The sequence below is a fragment of the Lemur catta genome, chromosome 4 (assembly GCF_020740605.2).
Source record: "Lemur catta isolate mLemCat1 chromosome 4, mLemCat1.pri, whole genome shotgun sequence".
In the NCBI taxonomy this organism is placed as follows: Eukaryota; Metazoa; Chordata; class Mammalia; order Primates; family Lemuridae; genus Lemur; species Lemur catta.
Window position 1 is genome coordinate 1,823,967 of NC_059131.1, and position 20,316 is coordinate 1,844,282.

At 55.6% G+C, this 20,316-nt stretch overlaps 1 protein-coding gene across 1 annotated transcript in view; it reads left to right on the forward strand.

The window, feature by feature from the left end:
- Positions 1-14,177, forward strand: part of TRAPPC12 (trafficking protein particle complex subunit 12) — a 74,681-nt gene extending 60,504 nt beyond the window's left edge. Inside the window, exons 8-12 of the mRNA XM_045548971.1 lie at positions 3,016-3,089; positions 7,771-7,869; positions 12,769-12,869; positions 13,512-13,599; positions 13,818-14,177. Of these exons, the coding sequence (XP_045404927.1) occupies positions 3,016-3,089; positions 7,771-7,869; positions 12,769-12,869; positions 13,512-13,599; positions 13,818-14,060 (605 nt within the window). The 3' untranslated portion in view covers positions 14,061-14,177. The remainder of the gene's footprint in view (positions 1-3,015; positions 3,090-7,770; positions 7,870-12,768; positions 12,870-13,511; positions 13,600-13,817) is intronic.
- The last annotated feature ends 6,139 nt before the right edge of the window (positions 14,178-20,316 follow it).

A 20,316-nucleotide genomic window follows, 5' to 3' on the forward strand; every position in this document is an offset into this window, starting at 1 on the left:
GGAGTGTACAGTGTGTGTGGTGCAGGTGTGTGGAGTGTACAGTGTGTGCGGTGCAGGTGTGTGCAGTGTACAGTGTGGAGTAAAGGTGTGTGCAGTGCAGGTATGTGGAGTGTGTAGTGAGTGTGTGCAGTACACAGGGTGTGCAGGTACAGTGCAGGTTTGTGCAGTGAAGGTATGTGGAGTGTACAGTGTATGGAGTGCAGGTGTGTGGAGTGTACAGTGTATGGAGTGCAGGTGTGTGGAGTGTACAGTGTATGGAGTGCAGGTGTGTGGAGTGTACAGTGTATGGAGTGCAGGTGTGTGCAGTGTGTGTGGTGCAGGTGTGTAGAGTGTACAGTTTGTGGAGTGCAGGTGTGTGCAGTGTACAGTGTGTGCAGTGCAGGTGTGTGGAGTGTATAGTGTGTGGAGTGTACAGTGTGTGGAGTGCAGGTGTGTGCAGTGTACAGTGTGTGGAGTGTACAGTGTGTGCAGTGCAGGTGTGTGGAGTGTACAGTGTGCAGTGCAGGTGTGTGGAGTGTATAGTGTGCAGTGCAGGTGTGTGCAGTGTACAGTGTGTGCAGTGCAGGTGTGTGCAGTGTACAGTGTGTGCAGTGCAGGTGTGTGGAGTGTATAGTGTGTGGAGTGTACAGTGTGTGCAGTGCAGGTGTGCAGAGTGCAGGTGTGTGGAGTGTACAGTGTGTGCAGTGCAGGTGTGTGCAGTGTACAGTGTGTGGAGTGTACAGTGTGTGTGGTGCAGGTGTGTGGAGTGTACAGTGTGTGCGGTCCAGGTGTGTGGAGTGTACAGTGTGTGTGGTGCAGGTGTGTGGAGTGTACAGTGTGTGCGGTGCAGGTGTGTGCAGTGCAGGTGTGTGGAGTATACAGTGTGTGCAGTGCAGGTGTGTGGAGTGTACAGTGTGTGCAGTGCAGGTGTGTGCAGTGCACTAGCAAGGGTGAACTACTCATGTTTCCCCAGAACGGCCCCACCCCTTGTCCTCGCTCCCTGGTTCCTGGGGCGGCACCTCCCCGGGCCTGGCTGCCCGGCCGCCTCCCCTCCGCAGCGCCCCCCTCCTCCACCTGACCTCCCGAGTCCAGGGACACAGCCTGCGTCTCCGCGGGCCTCACACGAGGGGGGCTTCTCAGGAACTTCAGGCTGGTGGGACCTCGCTGGCAAGCTGGGGGTTCCCTCTGCAGCCAGCTCTGAGGGGACAAAAGCCAGAAGTGGAAGAGGAGAGAACCCGGGTGGGCACCAGTGAGCGGGCCAGGCCAGGAACCGGGTCCAGGCCAGGAATCAGGTCCAGCACTCCTGTCGGAGAGAGGAGAGGGGTGCACATGGGCAGGGGAGGTGCTGCCCTGCTGGGCCCACTGACCTGGGCCCCGTTTATGCTTAAATAGTGTGTCCTTTATTTAAGAAACCCACATGACTGCCAGGTTTGGGTGTCTGTGGTGTGGGGTGTGTGTGGTGTGGGGTGTGTGTGTGTGCAGGTGTGTGCTGGCTATCGTGGAATCTGAGTGCAAGTGAATCACCACGGTCTGGAGGAGAGAAGTCGCCGTGCACGGGGATGTCCCATTCCCAGCATTGGTGGCACCTGGGCCACTTTATTCTCATGGGGTGGCTGTTGTGACCGGAATGAGGACACAGTTATTAGACATCATAGAGCAATTCCTAGAAATCTAACAAAAAGTCACACAGATCATCAGATTTACGAGGAGAATAGGGGAAGATTCAGGGCTGGAAAGGAATCGGCAGAGATCATCAAAATAAATCTGCAATTTGTTGAAACAATACAAATTTTACATTCATTAAGAAAATATTGTTCAAAATTTCTTTTCACAAAAATAATGTTATAAGGGAATACGAGCAGCTAATGTACTTTTAATTGCTGAAAGGCAAAGCGAGTTAAGTTTTTAATTGTAGCAATTAAGTTTTTTGTATGCTCCTAAGCCCTCCAAGAATACACATAATTTCTAGGTGACTGTCACCTCAAAATTGACGTTTGGTGCGGCAGCGGAAGGTGAGCTTCAGGAGGCAGGCGAGTCAGCGTGGGCAGAAATGGGTTTAAAAGCAGCTCAGTCCCCTGCCAGACCTCCCTGGTCATCCCAGGCATGAACAGAAGAGCCATTGCTCAGCCCTCCTGTCACCCACGGCAGCTCCTAGGGGACCTTTGCACCCCAGAGTCCACAAAGACAGCTGGTAACTACCGGATGCGCAGGAGAGAACGAGGCCAGGCCGGGCTCAGGCCACGGTCGGCTGCTACCCGTGGCAGCAGATGCCACGCGGACAGGGCAGCATGAGGCCCCGTGGAAGGTGCGGGGCAGCATGCCACCACCGTGCAGACAGCCAGGAAGGGCGGCTTTGACCCTGCTACCCTTTTAGTAGCACTTTTTACCATCGTGGCTAATCCTCGCAAAGCCCCGTGAATGAGATAGGACAGGAATTGGTTCCTTCCGAAAGATTAAGGAGCCAAGGCCTTGAGAAGGTTGGTCCCTTGCCCAAGGTCACAGGTACCTGGAGCAGAGCCCCCGCTTGGGTCTCACACCCGGGTGGGGCGCTCCTCGGCCAACTGGCAGCTTCTCCCCCTGCCCTGCAGCCGGGCCGGGGAGGCTTGTGGCTGGACACGGGCGCAGCCCACCGGGCAGCGGCCTCCTGCGGGTCAGCTTGGGGAGGCCCTGCGGCCACTCTGGGCCTTCCCAGACGAGTCACAGCTGCGGGCAGGGGGTGGTCATGGATGTCATTTGCTGTTTTTCTTGGGGTTTCGTGGAAACATGGCTCAGGTTGGATTATTTGGTCTTTGGGCTGAAGCCGAGCTGTCGCCCTCCTGGCTTTTGTTGCTGCACCGTTTATGCAGACGGTCTCTTCCCAGAGCCCGCACCGGTGGTCCCCGTGTGCGTGCGGTTTCTGTCACGGAGCGGCTTGCAGCACTGAGCATCCCAGGCTGACACCCGGGTGGTGACACGCAGCACTGAGCATCCCAGGCTGACACCCGGGCGGCAACGGGAGGACTCACAGCTCACTCACAGGCTGCCCTTGCTTTGCAGCGTCCGTCCAGCTGTGGAGGTCGCGGCTGGGCCGGGTGACGTACTCCATGGCCAACTGTCTGCTGCTGATGAAGGTACGCCGGTGCGGAGGGGTGCCCTGGTGCGGCTGGCCGGGAGGCAGGAGGGTTTAGTGCGCAGGGACTGTGTGGCAGGGGGTTCAGTAACACCCCCCGGAGCCAGATTTACTTCCATTTCTCCTGAAAGAAATTTCAACAGAATGTGGAATTTACATTATCAACCTAGTTGTTTAAAACGGGTCTGAATCGTTTAATTAAAATCATCACTTGCCCCCGTTTTTCTCTGAATTCCATCCCGAAAAGGTGTCCTTTGTTCTCCCTGCCTTTGTGGAGGGTGTTTTCCTTTTTATCTCAATTTGACTTTGTGATTGATGCTTACAGCATCTGAAGACAGGCTCTCCCACAAGACCTACTTCTTAGGACTTCGCCCCAGAGCTTTCAGCCCCCTGAGGAAACAGCTTAAAAATCAAGGCGCCGCACTGAGGCTGTCAGTCAAGTGTTTTCCAGTCTGTTCTCCGCCCAGCCCTCCCCAGCCTGCTGCAGCGTTTCCGGCTCCTCTTTGTTTGAGACGCGCCCGCGCCTGGCTCACCTCCCGCCCTGGGCACCGGCTCCCTGCCGCCGAGCGTGGCGCTGCAGCTGCTGCGGGCACCGAGAGCTGCTGTCTGGAATCAATTAGCAGCAGATGCCCCAGAGCAGCGCTCTCAACATCTTCTGGGCTATTCTGAGACAGATCATAATTCCTCCCACACCCGCCCGGCGTTCAGGCTGCCCAAGGTCATTGCTGAGCTTGGTTCCGGCACCGCAGAGCAGCCGTGCGCCGAGTGGAGATGTGTGCTCCCAGGGCTCTGTGCTCAGCCCTGAAGTGGCAGCCCTGGAGATGGCCATGTCCCTGGGCTCCGCCCCGCAGGCTGGGTGTGGGTGTGGAGTCACAGCCGCCAGCAGCCTGGGGCCAGTCAGGAAGGGGCGCAGCCTCGGCTCCAGAGCAGTCCCAGGGCCCAGCCTCCGCGCCTCTGGCGGTGTGCGATGCTGGCTGTCCGTCCTCGTCCTCGGTAGCAAGTGACCTTGACACACAACCTCCCACATCTGCAAGCCTTGGCCGCCTCCTTTAGAATGAGGGCCTAGAACCGAGGCTGTGAAATGCCTCCCGGCTCTCACGTCCACATGGCTTTCCTGTCTCCTGCCACATGCTGGGTACGGAAATTACAGTTTGTAAGTTCCATGTCTTTGCCCAGAACAGGTTCGTCCCTTTGTTGCCATGTCTGAGACATCCCTTCCGAGGCCAGTTGCCTGCAGCGTCACTGTGGTCACTGTCCTCACTTCGTTCCATGCCCCCCCACCGCCCGTGCCACCGCCTCCCTGGGTTCTGCAGGGCTTTCCCCTCCGAGAAGAGTGAGGGCGGCCCCCACACGCCCCTGACCCAGGCGCTCCCCGGACTGGGGACAGGGAGGCTTTGGCAGTAACCACAGCCCCGGAGCACCGGCCCCGTCCCCTCTGCCTCCAGCACAGGCCATCCTCCCAGTGCTGCTGTGCCAACCCTGACACCCCCACCTAGTGGCCTGAGCAATCCACAGTGGCCCACCTGAAAGCCACTGGTTTGCCAGAACATTCTTATGCAAAGAAACGAAGAACAAATTGTAAATTCACAGGACTGATGTCTCATTAATCATGGGGCTGAAACTCCTCAGGGAGGAAAGTTACCTGTTCCGCTCACAGGTTTTTATTTGCTTTTTTAAGACACATTAATAGAAAATTATGGAATAAAAACACTTTTCTTTATTGTAGTAATAACAACAGCAGGCACCAAGTGTAAGTCTTCTACCTGTATTGTGGGGACTCAGTACTGAACATATTATTGTGTTTCAAAAATACTTTTACAATGGATGTAATTTAATGTGAAAGTTTAGCTTAATCTTTCATTTTCATGAGTTTAAAAAGAGTGAAAAAATGTTGCAATTAAGGCTGATTGAAGCACATGCATTCTGGTGCCATCTAGTGACCATGCCTGATATTGCAGGAGTGTGTGGTCTCACTATATGGGGTGTCGTGTTAATTAAATTATGGACTACCAATGAGTTATTTAATCAGCCATTTAATTATTTTGAATAACATTATTATTACAGTGAAATCAATATTAATTTAACTTTTTAATGATGAGAAATTTATTCATATGTTCAGCCCTGAATATCTGCATAATATACTGTAAGGCATGGTCGAGTGTATTACAATGCTTTAAAAATTTCACCTTTCCCACTTTTTAAGTGTTGCTTCCTCTCCTTAGGCCTCCAGGTGCCTTAAGGTGCCCACACTGGCAGACCACCCAGGTGCACATGCCTCTCGCCTCAGGCGCCCCCCAAGGGGCACTTCCCTCCCGGGGTCCCCACTCTGCATGGGCATCACCCCCTGCTGTGGCTTCTCACCTCACTGAAAGGAGGGTGCAACTGCATGAACCTCCTTTTTTCTTGCTTAAATTGCACTGCAGCAGGCCTGTCCAGTTGCAGAATGGTTGTAAATCTAGTTTCACAGCCACTGAACAAGCGTGGCTGCTGGAAGAAAAGGGTGACGATTGAGCTAAAGTAGGTTTGTCCCTGGAAGCAAGTCATTCGTGTCCTTTTCAAAGTCAAATACGTATAATCTGGAGAGTAGATTAAGCTGTCTCTGAAGAGCTGCTTTCAGCCATTTTCCCTTAAAGGGGCTGTATTTCCTCCATCTTCAGTGAATAAACAATTTCATTAAATAATAATCAACTTAAAGATGCTCTCTGACACAATCTTAAACTCTGATCTGGTTTATTTGATGATAGGCTCCTTGAAATGTGCCAGAATTCATTCCCCCGGCTGCAGCCGGCTCCTGGACAGACGTCCTGCCTGGCCCTGCCGGACGACTTGCGGGGGTGGCGCCCATCAGCCCAGAGTGCAGCCTTCTCGTGGGTGCCGAGCCCGTGCGTCTGCTCAGAAATGTGCTCCTGGGGGAACAGTGTTTTAAAATAACTTTTCCCATCAAGGATCCTTGTTTGGTCTTTTTAAAATCTCTCCTTTGCTGTATCAGATCATCTTCAGAAACCTTGACCCCTGGCCCCGGGCACCGACAGAGTTGTTAAGGTGGTGACGCTACCCTCGGCCTTGCCCGCTAGGAGTGGGCGCCTCAGCCCCTCCACGCTGCCACCCGGCTCTCTGGGGCCAGGAGTATCGTTAGGGCGGGAGTGAGGCACAGGCATGACCCAGTGACGCTTCAGGACTAATAACAAGAAAGCCAAAAGTTGCCTGTGGTTCACTGGACACTAAGTAGGGGGTGTGTGCTGGATGAGAGTGGGCAGGCCCAGTGTGGTGATGCCACCCCCGTCTGGAAGCCGGGCTGCTCTCCCCACACTTCCCAGAGCAGGACCCAGCCCCGGGCGGGAGGCCCAGCTGCAGCCGCAGCTCCCCCGTGGCCCGGTCTGTGCACCCTCGCACACATGCTCGCACAGCTAGAGGCAGGGTGGCCCGGCCAGCCAGCAGTGACAGGCAGCAAGAAGTCATGGGAAAGGAAACCGAGGCACGTGCTGTCTGGTTCCAGAGCATCTGGCCTTGAATGAAATTAGTTTTAACGAGCTGTGCTGGAAGGTACTAGAAGGGAGAGAGTCTTTACGTTTTGTTTCTGCCCGACTGGAGTTTTGTCCTCTTTCTTTATAACATCCCAATTAGCAAACTGGTAACTCCAGTCCCAGTTTGGAGGAAATTGGAAATGTGGAAGAATAAAAAGTAAAGGTACCTTCTGGGGTTTCACTCGGAGTAAGACAGAAGAAAACCCCACTGGGGGCCCTATTTATTGCTGACTGTGCTGTCACCCGCACGATGGCCTGGGAAGTACTGAGCCCAGTGCCTGCCTCAGTGGGCCTGCTCAGTGCGTGTCATGGTGGTCACTGCCATGCTGCAGAGAACACCGGTTCGGTAGGTGCTTGAGACGGGCCGACCACTGTGTCCCCCGCCTTTGGCAGGACCTCTCTCTGAGACCGACTTCCTCACACCTGGGAAAGGTGACTGGTCTCCCTTTGTTACCTGCTGTCAGGAGCCTTCGTCCGACGGGCATCAGCCACGCACCTGCAGCAACAGGTGGACCGCACGACGGTGGCCACCGGGCCTTGCCCTCCCCGAGGAGGGGCCTCGGGCTGGGGCGGGCCCTCGCAGAGTGCGGATGCCAAGCAGGGCAGCTGGCAGAGCCTTTTAAGAGGTCCCCGTGCAGCTGTCGCTCAGGCAGAGGGACGTGCCACACCGCAGAGAGCAGCGGCACAGCGCTCTGCCGCGCAGGGACGGCCTCTCCGCAGTGTCTGTGGGTTGGTCACAGCGAAAGGTTTGAGCTCAGTTCGTAGCACAGACAGTGTTCTACCTAACAGACACTTGGAACTTTCGGCTTCTGTGGTTGGAGGACGGAGACAAGACGGACCTCACCAGTTCATTTAATCACCTGTCAGGAAACAGGTTAGAGACACAGTGCAAGTAAAGTATGAATCGCTGCTTGGAAGGTGGAAGCGGGAAACAGACCCTCAGGCCCAACTCAGACGACCAGCGCCCCGTGACCCACGGAGCCAGGCGAGCGTGGCCCCCTCTGCCCCACGCAGCGCGCAGCCCGGGATGGTTCTGTCGGAGGCGCCGCTGCCCCGATTCCTGCAGCGCGGGCTTGGCATGTCCTCTCCGCACAGACGTGCCGCGTGCTTGTGCCCCGCTAACCGGGTAACACTGAGAGCGCTTTGTCTCCCCCGCAGGACTACGTGCTGGCGGTGGAGGCCTATCACGCGGTGATCCGGTGCTGCCCGGAGCAGGAGCCGCAGCTGCTCAGCGGCATCGGCCGCATCTCCCTGCAGGTACCTGGGCCCGGGGCCCCGGCAGGGGCGCTGTGGTGGGGCCTTGCCCTGGGGGTGCTTTGCTTGGGTGGGTGACTGCTTAGTTTCCGTTTTGTGAACATACGAAATGGCGCAGAAAATACTCCAGTTCACATGCGTGCGCCGGGAGAAGGCCTGGCTCCTGCAGTCATTGGGTCCGAGTGTGGTTAGTCCCGGCCTCCGTGGCAGCTGCTGAGTGCGAACTCACAGAGGGCGTGGCAGGAGGGGCACTGGAATGGCCCCTGCGGACAGTTGAGCAGGGATGACCACCCCACACAGAATTTTAGTTCAGCAGTCGCTCGCTGACGGTTGTGGGAAAGGACTCTAGGACCGTGTGTGCTGGGCCAAGGGAAGTCCACGGGGCCTCAGTAGCGCGGAAAGCTGGGACAGACCCTCTTTGCCAAGAACGTCGTGAAGCTAGAATGCGTTTCCCTGGAATATCTGGTGACAGGAAGGTCCCTACCTCATCTCTGTCAGTCCCCCCGCCCTCGCAGGCCCAGCACAAGGCAGCCTTCGCCCCTCACCCTCATCTAGGGCTTCCGAGGTGACAGGTGAGGTGACAGGTGACGTCCCAACGTGGGCAGGGAAAGCGGGACTGAGCGAGGGTCGGCTGGCGGTGGGGAGGAGCGCACCGGCACAGGTACGGCCCCTGCCGAGCAGGACAGCAAACCGAGTCCCCCGTGGTTCAGTGACGATGGGTGGGGAAGGAGAAGCCGATAAGCATGGCCTCATGTGAGTCCTTCCTGGGACGCGTGGGGGCCCTGTCACGGAGCGCAACAGAACGGCCTGCGCTAGAGGCCGAGGATCGTGCGCTCAGAGCCGACCAGCCTGGGCGCCCTCGCTCTGTGTGACAGCAAGACCCCAAGCCGTGCGCGTCGTCTGCCCGGCCATACCCGGGGATGCTTGTAGAAACCCTTGTCACCCACGGGAGAAGTCACAGCGCGTGACTGGGAATTTTAGCTGACTGTAAATTTAACGTAATCTGGCAACCTACTGCAGCTGTTAAAATAGCAGTGCTGTCTTTCGATGTGTTTAAAATCATCTGATGTCCGTACCACAGAGAAAACTCATTTCCACCGTCCTCTTCATCGGGCAGCTCACAGCTGCAGCATATAGGACATTCCGTGTTGGGAACATGTTAACGTGGCCATTGACAATCTGTAAGGGCTTCCGTGCAACCGAGATGGTGAAGAGCCCGGCAGCTGGGGCAGAGGGGAAAGGTGAAGGGCCTGGGATGTGGCTCTCCCGCGGCCGGAGGGCTGTCCGGTGAGGGGCACAGCGGAGTGAGTCGGGGCGGCGTCCGTGGGGGCAACCGCCATGGTCTCCTCTGCTGAGCCAGACGGCGCCTCCTGCCCGGGCAGAGCCCCGGGGCTTGGGCAGCTTGGGGGGCAGCTCCCTTCCACGTGGTAATTCGGGGATCCAGACGGCTCCCTCTTGCAGCTGCACAGCCTGGAACAGGCGGCTGCAGAGGGGAGGAGAAAGCCCACCCCAGCCCCAGCCAGACCCACGTGGAGCTCGTTTCCACTCGCCTTAGGATCTGTTGCTCCATGGGACAGACCGGTAGGTTGAAGCTCCGAGGGGCGTATTTCCCCAGACTTCTGCGTTTATAGGTGAAATTGGTCTCTGGGTCTGTGTGTGCACATGAGCAACATCTCAAAGGCATACGGTGGGTTTTCTGTCTTCATAAAAGTAAGAAGTGTTCCTTCTTTTCTCTGTTCCTTGGAAAATTTTGAATAATTATCTGTTCCTGAAGGTTTGAATAATTCACCTAAGAACTGCCTATGCTGAGCTCTAGGGGTGACACTGAGCATTTTTCATAATTTATTGTTGTTACTAATCTGCCTCGGTGTTGTTCTGTGCCTGTGGTTTCCTCTCTCTGTTTCTGGGAACCATTTCGGTAATTTAGAGTTTTCTAGAAAATCACCTCTTTGGTCCTATTTTCACACGTCTTTGCATAAAGTAAAATATAGTCCTCTTTTGTCACGAATTCCACTTCCTTTCTGCCCGGGGTGGTTCCCCTTTTGCATTTCTAATTATGTTTGTTTATGCTTTCTTTTTCTTGATTAGTTTTGATACCTGTTGTTTGTTGTTTTTTAAATAACTAGTGTTTTATTGATTTATTTTCTAGACATTCTGTAAAACTTATAATTGCCTTTTTATATTGCTTAATTCTTTTCAGCTGCTTCTAACTCTTAGCAATCGGTAGGATTTTAAATCCCAATTACATCTTAATAATATGAACCTGTAAACTTGCTTTCAAATCATCAGACAATCTGTGGGTGGCAAAGAACACACCAAGATTTCTCTGTTATCTTCCCCCAAAATTGCTCCTGCCGACCTCTGTTGACCTGGGAGGCCTCAGGGTGCGGGGTCAGTGTGGTCTGGGAGTTGGGCAGACCTGGCTTTTGAGCCCCAGGTGTCAGGTGTTTGCCGTGTGACCTCCAAAACTTGCCCAACCCCTGAGAACCTCATTCTCTTCGTCTAGAAGATGAAGGTAGTAATCACATCTGTGTCACAGGTTGCCATAGAGTCAGATGAGCTGTGTTTGAAGCACTCAGCACAGTCCCCAGTGCCTATTAAACCTGATTATTATTAAATCTTGATTATTAGCTGTAATAATCTCCAGGTGAATACGAAACACTGTCCTGTTAAACAGGATTTTAATTAACGTGAACACATTGCAGGAAATTCAGGTGTTCAAGCTGAGGGCCGTGCTGTTGAGCCCACACTGACTCCGGTTTCTTTGCAGTCAGTTCGGAAGTGAGAAGTCAGTAGGAGGAGACTGCGGGCTGCCTCAGACCGCGGGGTAGGAGGGACGCGGTGGGTAAATGCCGCTCTGCTTTCTCTTTGTGGGTGTTTTCTCGTGTGTTTCATTTCGTTTTGTTTTTCTTCTTCCTCATGTGGTGTTTCCTTTTGCGGGATGACGTTGTTGTTACAGCCTTGCCAGGTCCACTGCCCGCCACTCACGGGGAAGCCAATACGCTGAGCCGGCAGGGTGACAAGCCGAGAAAGGGTTTAATATCTCTGGCGCCGTGTGAGGAGATAGGAGGGGGTTCTCAAATCCGCCTTCCCAAGACTTGGGGGGAAAGGATTTTTGAAGACACTAATAGTTTGTCGGGCAAAGGGCTGGGAATCGGATCTGCTGATTGGCTGGGGATGGACTCACGGGGTCGGGAAGCAGAAATCATCTGCTCGTGCTGAGTCTGTCCCCAGGTTGCAAGACCAGCTGCGTTGTCCCCTTGGGCCACTGGTCCGGCTGGGTCAGCTGGTCCACCCGAGTGCAGGGTCCAGAAGACATCTCAGAGGCCAGCCTTAGGTGTCACCAGGGTGATGCTGTCTATGGCAGCAATGGAGAAAGCTAAGAACCTTCATGACCATCAGCTCTGTGACTCCTGAGTAGGGAGCAGGTGTAGGAAGCCAGCTGGGGGACGACGGCCGGAGATACACACCTCTCTGTGCATTGTAACTACGCACACAGCTCTGCACAGTTCGGGCCCTGCGACTGTTCCCACCTTATGACTTTTTATTAGTTTTATAAAGGGCAGTTTTACTGTCAGCTGTGAAGGGTCTGAGGTTTTATCCTACTTGTAAGCTATGAAGTTAGCTGCCATTGTCATGAATGCGGCAAAAGGTGAGATTCCTGGGTCAGAGACAAAGGATATTTATCCCAGCAGCAGCAGTGTAGCCAGACAGTCGTTTTTTTTACCCAACACTGAGCCCCGGTCTCCTCGGGGTACTTCCAGGATACTCGTGATGGGTTCTGTCGCTGGAGAGCAGTTCTGAGATTGGAAAACCTAAATCCTTGCCACTGGCCAATAAGCACGTGTGCCCTTTGCCCCCGAGGGCTGTGCTCCAGCCTCCCACGCTGTGTTCTGCACAAGCATCCAAGCAGCCGGGCCCCTGCGTGGACACGCAGACGCACGGTTCCCGAGGAGAACTGTCTCCCGGCCAGCCCTGTGAGCGTCTAGCAGACCTGCTGGAGACTGGCAGGTGCTCGCCATGAGCAGCGTGAAGGAAGTGAACCCGCACTGCTCAGTCACTGCCGCCCGAGCTCCCCCGCACGTACGTGTGAGCAGCACACGTCCCCCTGGTGTGTGGTGTGACAAAGGACGTTGTGACGCAGAGCTGGGCCCTGGAACGCGGAGGCCTTGTGTGCGAAGCTTTTTTATATATTTTTCATTGTAAGCATTAGATCATTTACTTCCTTCCCTGTGCTTCTGACGACAAAGGAAAACCTGAACCTGCCTTTTAACAGCCTCAGCCACGCTGCGCTTCTGCAGGGACGGCGGCCGGAGACAGCAGGTCCTCTCGCGCCCTGGGCCGCCAGCCCTGTCAGCTTAGTGTGATTCAGGGAGCCGATGGTTTTCTTACGCGTGCGATAAGAGTGGGTTATGGTTTTGTTATGGCAGAATTCTGTATCACTTGGTCAAAATATTACTTTGCAATTTGCAAATTTGATGACAACTACCATTTTATTAGGCACAAATAACCAATAAAACTGACTCGAGGCCTGCCCATAGTCTACCAAAATTTTAAGTTTTTTATTATTTATCATTCATTTTATTTTTATTTTTTTACTTAATGCTATGCCAGAATTCATTTCAAAGGGTACAAATTACTAGCTGTAAGACTTTTAAAGAAGGCATGTATGTTAACAACTGAATCTCTGACATATAGAAGTTGGCATTCCACTGTATCTTGAATATCTGTTGTCTTTTTACAAAAAGTAATGATTACTAATTACTAATGATTAAAATGGACATATTCTCCTGCCCGAAACATGAGTGTCTTCATATTATAATGTGATATTAGGAAACTGTATATGTGGGTGTAAGACTTACATTTGTCAATTAAACTGACTAAATAATTTTGTCAAAGCAGATTGGAGACATAAAAACAGCTGAAAAATATTTTCAAGAAGTTGAGAAAGTGACACAGAAATTGGATGGACCACAGGGTAAAATAATGGTTTTAATGAACAGGTAAATATTTTGAAACTATATATATATATCTTATCAAATTTCCCCAAAGAGTTTAACTTCTGCTTACTGATCTGGAGAAAATGTCCCTCTTTGTGCCTCTTCCCGTCTTGTCTGTCAGAATTGAGAGACCCAAGAAGTACATGGGTATTTTCTTGAATTTCAGTGTTGCGCTTTTACTCATAAAAACTGATTTTTTTCCCGTGTTCTTCAAAGTCCTGCGTGTATTGCCCCCACCATCAACGTAAACATGTAAATGTTTACTGCCTCTTGTGCACCAGCTGTTTTGGATGCATGTGTTTTGTTCCGTGATTGGCTTCTCTGAGTAAGACAGCGTGTGACAAAGTGCAGCTTTGTGTGCGTGTGTGGCTGTCAAGAGGAAGCCTCGCCCGGGAGGAAGTTCACAGGCAAGATGGGAGAGTGCGAGTGGCAGGCAGGAATCCTAGGTGAAGTTTCTTTGCCTAAATTAATACAAACCAGAGTGGTTTTAATTTGCGGGCCAGAATGCGTGATGCGGGCTAGGCAGCGAGCACACCAGGGCAGGGCGGCCACGCTGCTGGGAGCCACAGCCCGGGCAGACGTCACCTGTGCTGTGTGCACCAGCACCTGACCCCCGTAACTGCATCCGTGTTGCGTGTGTTACAGAGCCTTCCTCCACCTCGGGCAGAACAACTTCGCAGAAGCCCACAGATTCTTCACCGAGATCCTGAGGCTGGAGCCCACGAACGCAGTGGTACGATCCAAGCTGACGCGCACTCAGTGACCACAGGGCCTGCCACCTTCTGCATTTCGCAGGCGCTGGAAACGCGCACTGAACGAATCTGGAGCGGCACTGCGGCCTCTCTGCAGTCCATGGGCTACGGGCGGCTGCCGTGCTCGCTGGGGGTGGTGACCCGGCAGGGGGGGCGGGCGTCTGCCGACCCTGTGTGACCCTCCTGTGCCCTCTCCTAGGCCAACAACAACGCGGCCGTGTGCCTGCTGTACCTGGGCAAGCTCAAGGACTCCCTGCGCCAGCTGGAGGCCTTGGTCCAGCGGGACCCCGGGCACTACCTGCACGAGAGTGTGCTCTTCAACCTGACCACCATGTACGAGCTGGAGTCCTCGCGCAGCATGCAGAAGAAGCAGTGCCTGCTCGAGGCCGTTGCCAGCAGGGAGGGGGACAGCTTCAACACGCAGTGCCTCAAGCTGGCGTAGTTCACCCCCGGCCGCTGTGTCGCTGCCTTCCGGAACAACCTGGATCTTTGTAAACTGTGTACATAGAGCTAACGTATTCATGCAACTTTAGGGAAGTCAATAAAACAACATCTTTTACAGGTGTCTGGGAGTGTCGTCTTGTGATCCTGAGCCACAGCCCAGGCCCAGACTGCCTGGCAGTCTGTCATACTCCAGCCAGCTCCATTCCTGCGGCTCTGCGGCTGCCGCAAACACCACAGGATGGTCACACGGTCGGAATGGGGCTGTGGGCACAGGAAGTCCGTGGCACACATTGATCCTTGAGTTTGTTCCTGGAGACTAGCCTGGTTTGTTTATTAATTCTGAGCATACTCAGAGAAAGGCTGGAAGGTGTAATATGAGCCCTTCTCGACACATGCCTGAATGTTCTGGAGGATTTATAAATAATGGAAGAGAAACCGCATGCGTAGACTACCCTCATCTTGCTCTCGCTTCCTCTCCCACACCCAAAACCACACGCACCAGTTTTATTCAGCGGATTCTTTCTCAGCCTGATGCCAAACACCTTGGCGCCTGGTGGTGGGTGACAGGGCTGCCAGTCTGTCCCTGGGCTCTGCACGCCACACGGGGTGACAGGGCTGCCAGTCTGTCCCTGGGCTCTGCACGCCACACGGGGTGACAGGGCTGCCAGTCTGTCCCCTGGGCTCTGCACGCCACACGGGGTGACAGGGCTGCCAGTCTGTCCCCTGGGCTCTGCACGCCACACGGGGTGACAGGACGGCCAGTCTGTCCCTGGGCTCTGCACGCCACACGGGGTGACAGGACTGCCAGTCTGTCCCCTGGGCTCTGCACGCCACACGGGGTGACAGGGCTGCCAGTCTGTCCCCTGGGCTCTGCACGCCACACGGGGTGACAGGGCTGCCAGTCTGTCCCCTGGGCTCTGCACGCCACACGGGGTGACAGGGCTGCCAGTCTGTCCCCTGGGCTCTGCACGCCACACGGGGTGACAGGGCTGCCAGTCTGTCCCCTGGGCTCTGCACGCCACACGGGGTGACAGGACGGCCAGTCTGTCCCTGGGCTCTGCACGCCACACGGGGTGACAGGACGGCCAGTCTGTCCCTGGGCTCTGCACGCCACACGGGGTGACAGGACTGCCAGTCTGTCCCCTGGGCTCTGCACGCCACACGGGGTGACAGGGCTGCCAGTCTGTCCCCTGGGCTCTGCACGCCACACGGGGTGACAGGGCTGCCAGTCTGTCCCCTGGGCTCTGCACGCCACACGGGGTGACAGGGCTGCCAGTCTGTCCCCTGGGCTCTGCACGCCACACGGGGTGACAGGGCTGCCAGTCTGTCCCCTGGGCTCTGCACGCCACACGGGGTGACAGGACGGCCAGTCTGTCCCTGGGCTCTGCACGCCACACAGGGTGACAGGACAGAGGCGCTCGTGGGCGTGATGAAACCAAGGAGACCATTCACTGTACGGACAGGCAGGTGGGCCGGGAGGCGTCCTCCAGCCCAGGTGCACAGTATTTGTATATTCTTCCATGCCAGAAAGTCAGGACATTTGCTTTAATATTCACATAGTTATCCTTAAAACATTTAAAATACCTGAAAATTTCTTCAATTTATTAAAGAAGCCTGGCAAAGATTCTTTAAATATCTAGCTTTTCTAATACATTTTTAAATATAAGTCATTTTAAAGACTCTATAATATAAATGTCTATTGCACAAAGCTTTATTTCTATTCATTCCTTTAATAAAGTAGAAACATACAAATACAGCATCTACCAGGCCGTCTCAACCCACTTGTTGAAATACGGCACAACTGCACATTAAATAGGTGAAGAAAGAGACCAGACTGACAAAAGGACCAGAGAACACCAAGGAGGTTTTAAAATCTTTCTCTTCAAAAGGAGAGAAAAATTAAGCTTTAATTTTAAAAATCCCAAAAAGCTGACGTCATTTAAAGTCCTTCACTTTGAGAGTTTCCCTTCAAATCTGGCCACAAGAATGAGTGACAAGTCCTTTCCTCTGCTCAAACCTGGCACCCACTGCAGAGAGAAACTGCACTGCCAGTGGATGACAGCACCTGTCCCCAGGTCAGTAGCTCAAAACCAACCCAGGTCAGTTTTGCACAAAAACAGCCAACATTGCCCAGGCCGGCCCTGGACGCAAGCCCAGCAAACCAGTTCCACCAGCCCAGCCCGAGGCTGGCCAGGGCGGTGAGGGGCCCACTCGGAGCCGGCCTGGGGTGAGGCTCAGCTCACCGGGGTGACGCATCATCATTTGCCTCGTTTCTCTGCAAGTTCTTAAAGCTAGGAGAGGAAAGCGTTGCTATGAATGTCTGTCATGTCTGGGATGACAGTTATAACTGTAGTTTACGCTCAGTTTCCCTTTATTAAATAAATGCATCCCTGAAATCTTCTCTGGAGCCAAGCAGAGGGAACGGCTAGCCGTCACAGAGCTTGCATTAATATTCCAGCTAGGAAGCTGGGACCTCATCAGGCGGGAGATGGGCCAGCGCCGTGGGATTCCTGCTCTCGGAGGCGCCGCGCGCAATTAAGTCCCCCGCGTGAGCCACGCCTTGCGCAGGCGCCGTGCAAGCTGCGCCCACCTTCCCCAGCGCGGCCCCGCACCCCGTGAGCAGCTGGCCACGTGCTCTCGGTGAGCACACGGTGGCCCGGTGGCGCCGCGCAGGGGCCGGTCGTGCGACAGGCCTGTGGGCGCTGCGTGCGCTGCTTGGGCGGGACGCCCTCCCTGGGTCCCGGCTCGGACGCCTGTGTCGCAGGTGTCCGTCGTCCTTCCAACTTCAGCACCCGCCCGGCTGGGGCCCCCCCGGAGTGGAGGTGGGCGCGGCTCGTGCGCAGCCCCTGCCCGCCTTCCGCCTCCTTCCGCCTCCACCTGCGCAGTCGGGAGTGGCCGGCGGGAAGGGGGAGGGGGAAGGGGGAGGGGGAAGGGGGAGGGGGGAGGGGGAGGGGAAGGGGGAGGGGAGGGGGAGGGGGAGGGGAGGGGGAGGGGGAGGGGGAGGGGGCGCACGGACGGCGCAGACGGCTCCTGTCCGCCGCGGGCTGCTCGCCCGGGCCGCGCGTCGCCTGCCTCGGCCTTTCTGGGCCCTCGCGCAGCAGACGCCGCCCTGGGCCTCGGGCTCAGCCTGCACCCCACGCCCAAGGCCCGCAGGCCCCCAGCACGCATGGGTGACAAAGGGAGCTGAGGGTCTGCTTGCAGCACGCGCTCTGGCTGTGAGCCCTGCGGCTTTGCACCCACCCCATTTCCTTCTGTCAAAACTCTGGACTTAAACTAGAGCAGCTCACAGTCATCTCGCGGGATTCTGCTTCCGTCCTGGTTTCTGTGTGGTCCGAGCCGCCCGGCCCGCCAGTCGCCAGGGCAGCGTCGGGGCCTGAGCTGGACTCCCCCCCCCCCCCCCCGAGTGTGTCTGTTCAGCTGAACCTGGGAGCCACCCACGCTTCCCCCAGACGCAGTGTTAGATCAGTGGTTCTCAAAGTGGGGTCCCCGGACCAGCAGCTTCAGCGTCTCCTAAGAACGCGTCAGAAATGCACGTCCTGGTCCCAGCCCAGCCCACGGGTTCAGACTGGGCCTGGGCCCGCAGTCTGGGCTTGCACAGCTTCCAGGGCCTTCCTGGGCTCGTGCAAGTGTGGGAAGCCACGTCTGAGGGCCGCAGACAAGATGCCAATTGTGCGGCAGGCCTTGGAGCCTGGGGTGCTTGCCTCAGCCTCCCACCACTGCCGAGTCTCTCCCGCGTCCCCTCGAAGGCCACGCCCCCAGCTGCTGTCTTCTCTGCCTGGAACCTCCCCCACGCATCTTTCCCGTCCAATATGGCCCCCCAAAGCCAGGGCTGGGCACCTCCTGCCCACACTCCCCTTTCCTTCTCCTTCTGGGTCTGACCTTGGGACCTTCCAGGCTCCGCTGCACCTGCTGGCCGGGCAGCCCTTGCACAGCGAGCGTTGCAGTCTCAGGCCGGCGCCGCCTTCAGCCCCCGGGGAGGGCCTCCCCTTCAACACCCGCTCCAGTGCCCCCAGCCTCACCGCGCCTCCCTTGCCATCCCGACACGCTGTGCTAGACTGCAGGCCAGCAGAGCAGATGTGCAGGCCCCGAGCTTGCAGGACAGTTGTTGAGGTGCCAACTTGCGCGTCTTCTCCCTGGATCTTGCTGCGCAGGCGCGGCCCGTACGTGGTCCTTGGCGTTCGCTTGGCGTCAGGTGTAAGCACACAGAGATGACGCTAATAACTCCTGCTTTGCCGCCAGGGGCAGAAGAGAAGCTGCCCCACCTGGGCTTGTCTGCAGGTGCTGCTCTGGCCGGGCTCTGGGCCCTGATTCCGCGGATGGGACAGGACCCAGAATGTCCCTCCTCACGTTGAGCCTGGGAGGGGGATTCAGGCCACCAGGTTCCCAGGCCTGGCCCCGGGGGCAGAGGGCGGCCGCCTGCTGGTCAGGGGCACTGTGTGGTGGGACAGCCAGCGTGCCAGGGCCACAGGATGTCCTGACAACACAGACGCCTGAGCCTGGAGTTCTGGCCCCGTCCTCTGCAGGGGAAGGAGACCCAGTGACCACAAAACTGAATTCCCCCCAATTCAGAGGCCAGAGGCTAGAGACAGATTTAATTTGACTTAAAATACGTAAGAATGGACATTTCCTGCAGTCCTGAGATTGTGGCCCAAGATTTGTGCCCACTCGAGCAGTTGGCATTGGGCGTCCGCCATCCCTCTCTGCCGGCATGAGCCTCACACGGGCGGCTCAAGACCCTGCCTCCTGTCTGTTCTCTCCGGCGCTGGGCACGTTTTCAAACACAATGCGTACCTTCGGAATACATGAACAAGAACAAACATCGTGCTGCGTGCGGGGCTGCTCTCCGGGCAAGGGAACTAAAGCAAATCCACGCAGATTTTCTTGCTACACACACTGGAGGGATTGCTCGCTATCCTAAGAAAGCCGAGCCACTGTTACCCCCCGGTACATGAAACCAGGATGACACGCTGTTCCTAAAGGTGTGTGTGTTAGAGTCACGGAATCCATTTCCTATCACCGTCACAGTTACAGTCGCTCACGATGAAGCCACCACTCTCCCTGCCAGGAGCCTGCTGCCTTCCTTCCGCTTCTGCCCCCGAATGTGAAGGAAAAGCAACCAGACTAACACACTTTCAAACCCTGGCATCTCCTGCACAAATGCTGTTTCAGCATGTTCTCTGTGTTTTATTGGGGAACACAAGTACTGTTCAAGTAATACCGTGACGGGGTAACTACATTTGTAACCTGCAAACGCAACGCGCTGTTGGACACAGGTGTTCCTGCCTCGGGCTGGAGCCGCCGGCACAGCCAGGACAGGGTGGGGCCTCCGCTCATCGAGGCCCTTCCGGTCTCCTCGGGCTGTTTGAACACCACAAGTCCATGAAGTCCTGCCTCTCAGAAGAAGTGACACGCCACCTTCTGAACACCCTCTCCCCACACACCTGTGTGTGGCGCACAGCACCAAGACAGCTCTCACAGACTCACCTCCACCCTGCTCGGCGGGTGCACGGTGCTCCCTTTTACAGGTGAGAAAACTGAGGCACAGGGGGGTTAGCAAAACTGCCCAGGTCACACGGCTCTTGGAGCCGCAGCACCGGGACTCACCACCTCGTGGAACCTCCGTCCGCTCCGACGCCTTCCTGCCTGCGCAGCCCACAGAGCGTCCCCGTCCTGCTCTCGTGCCCACGTCCCTGTGGAGCCTCTGCCAGGACCGCTGGGCCGGCTGCGGTGCCACCACGTGGCTAAGCCCTGCTCAGAGCCTCTGGCCCTGGGCCTGCTGGTGTTGTCCTTGTGTCCTTGGAGGGCCCCGTGCCCTTCTGCAGGGCAGTCAATAAAGCTGGCGCCAGAGAGCCGTCGGGATCAATCCGCGGTGGGCAGGCTGGAGAGCGTGCAGCACCGGAGCAAATCCCACTGATTTCATCGATGTGCCCCTCGCCAGGCCGCTGTGTGACTCAGCTGAGAATCTACGTGGATTGTTCCCTGCTCCAGACCCAAGAGCAGCGTCACACGCAGGCCCTGCTTCCCTCTACTTTCACCTCGAAATCCCTAGAATGCTGGACTTTTTGCAATTAAGCTTTCATTGTGTGAATCATGACATTATTTGAGGTTTCTAGAAACTTTTGCATGAGACACTTTCCAAGTGAAAACAGCTTTCAGAAAAATGACTTTTTCAGAATGTAACATTCTAGATACTGACTTCTACCAAACGCCAGGCACCAGGAAACATGCAAGAAACCCTCACACTGGCAAGTTGT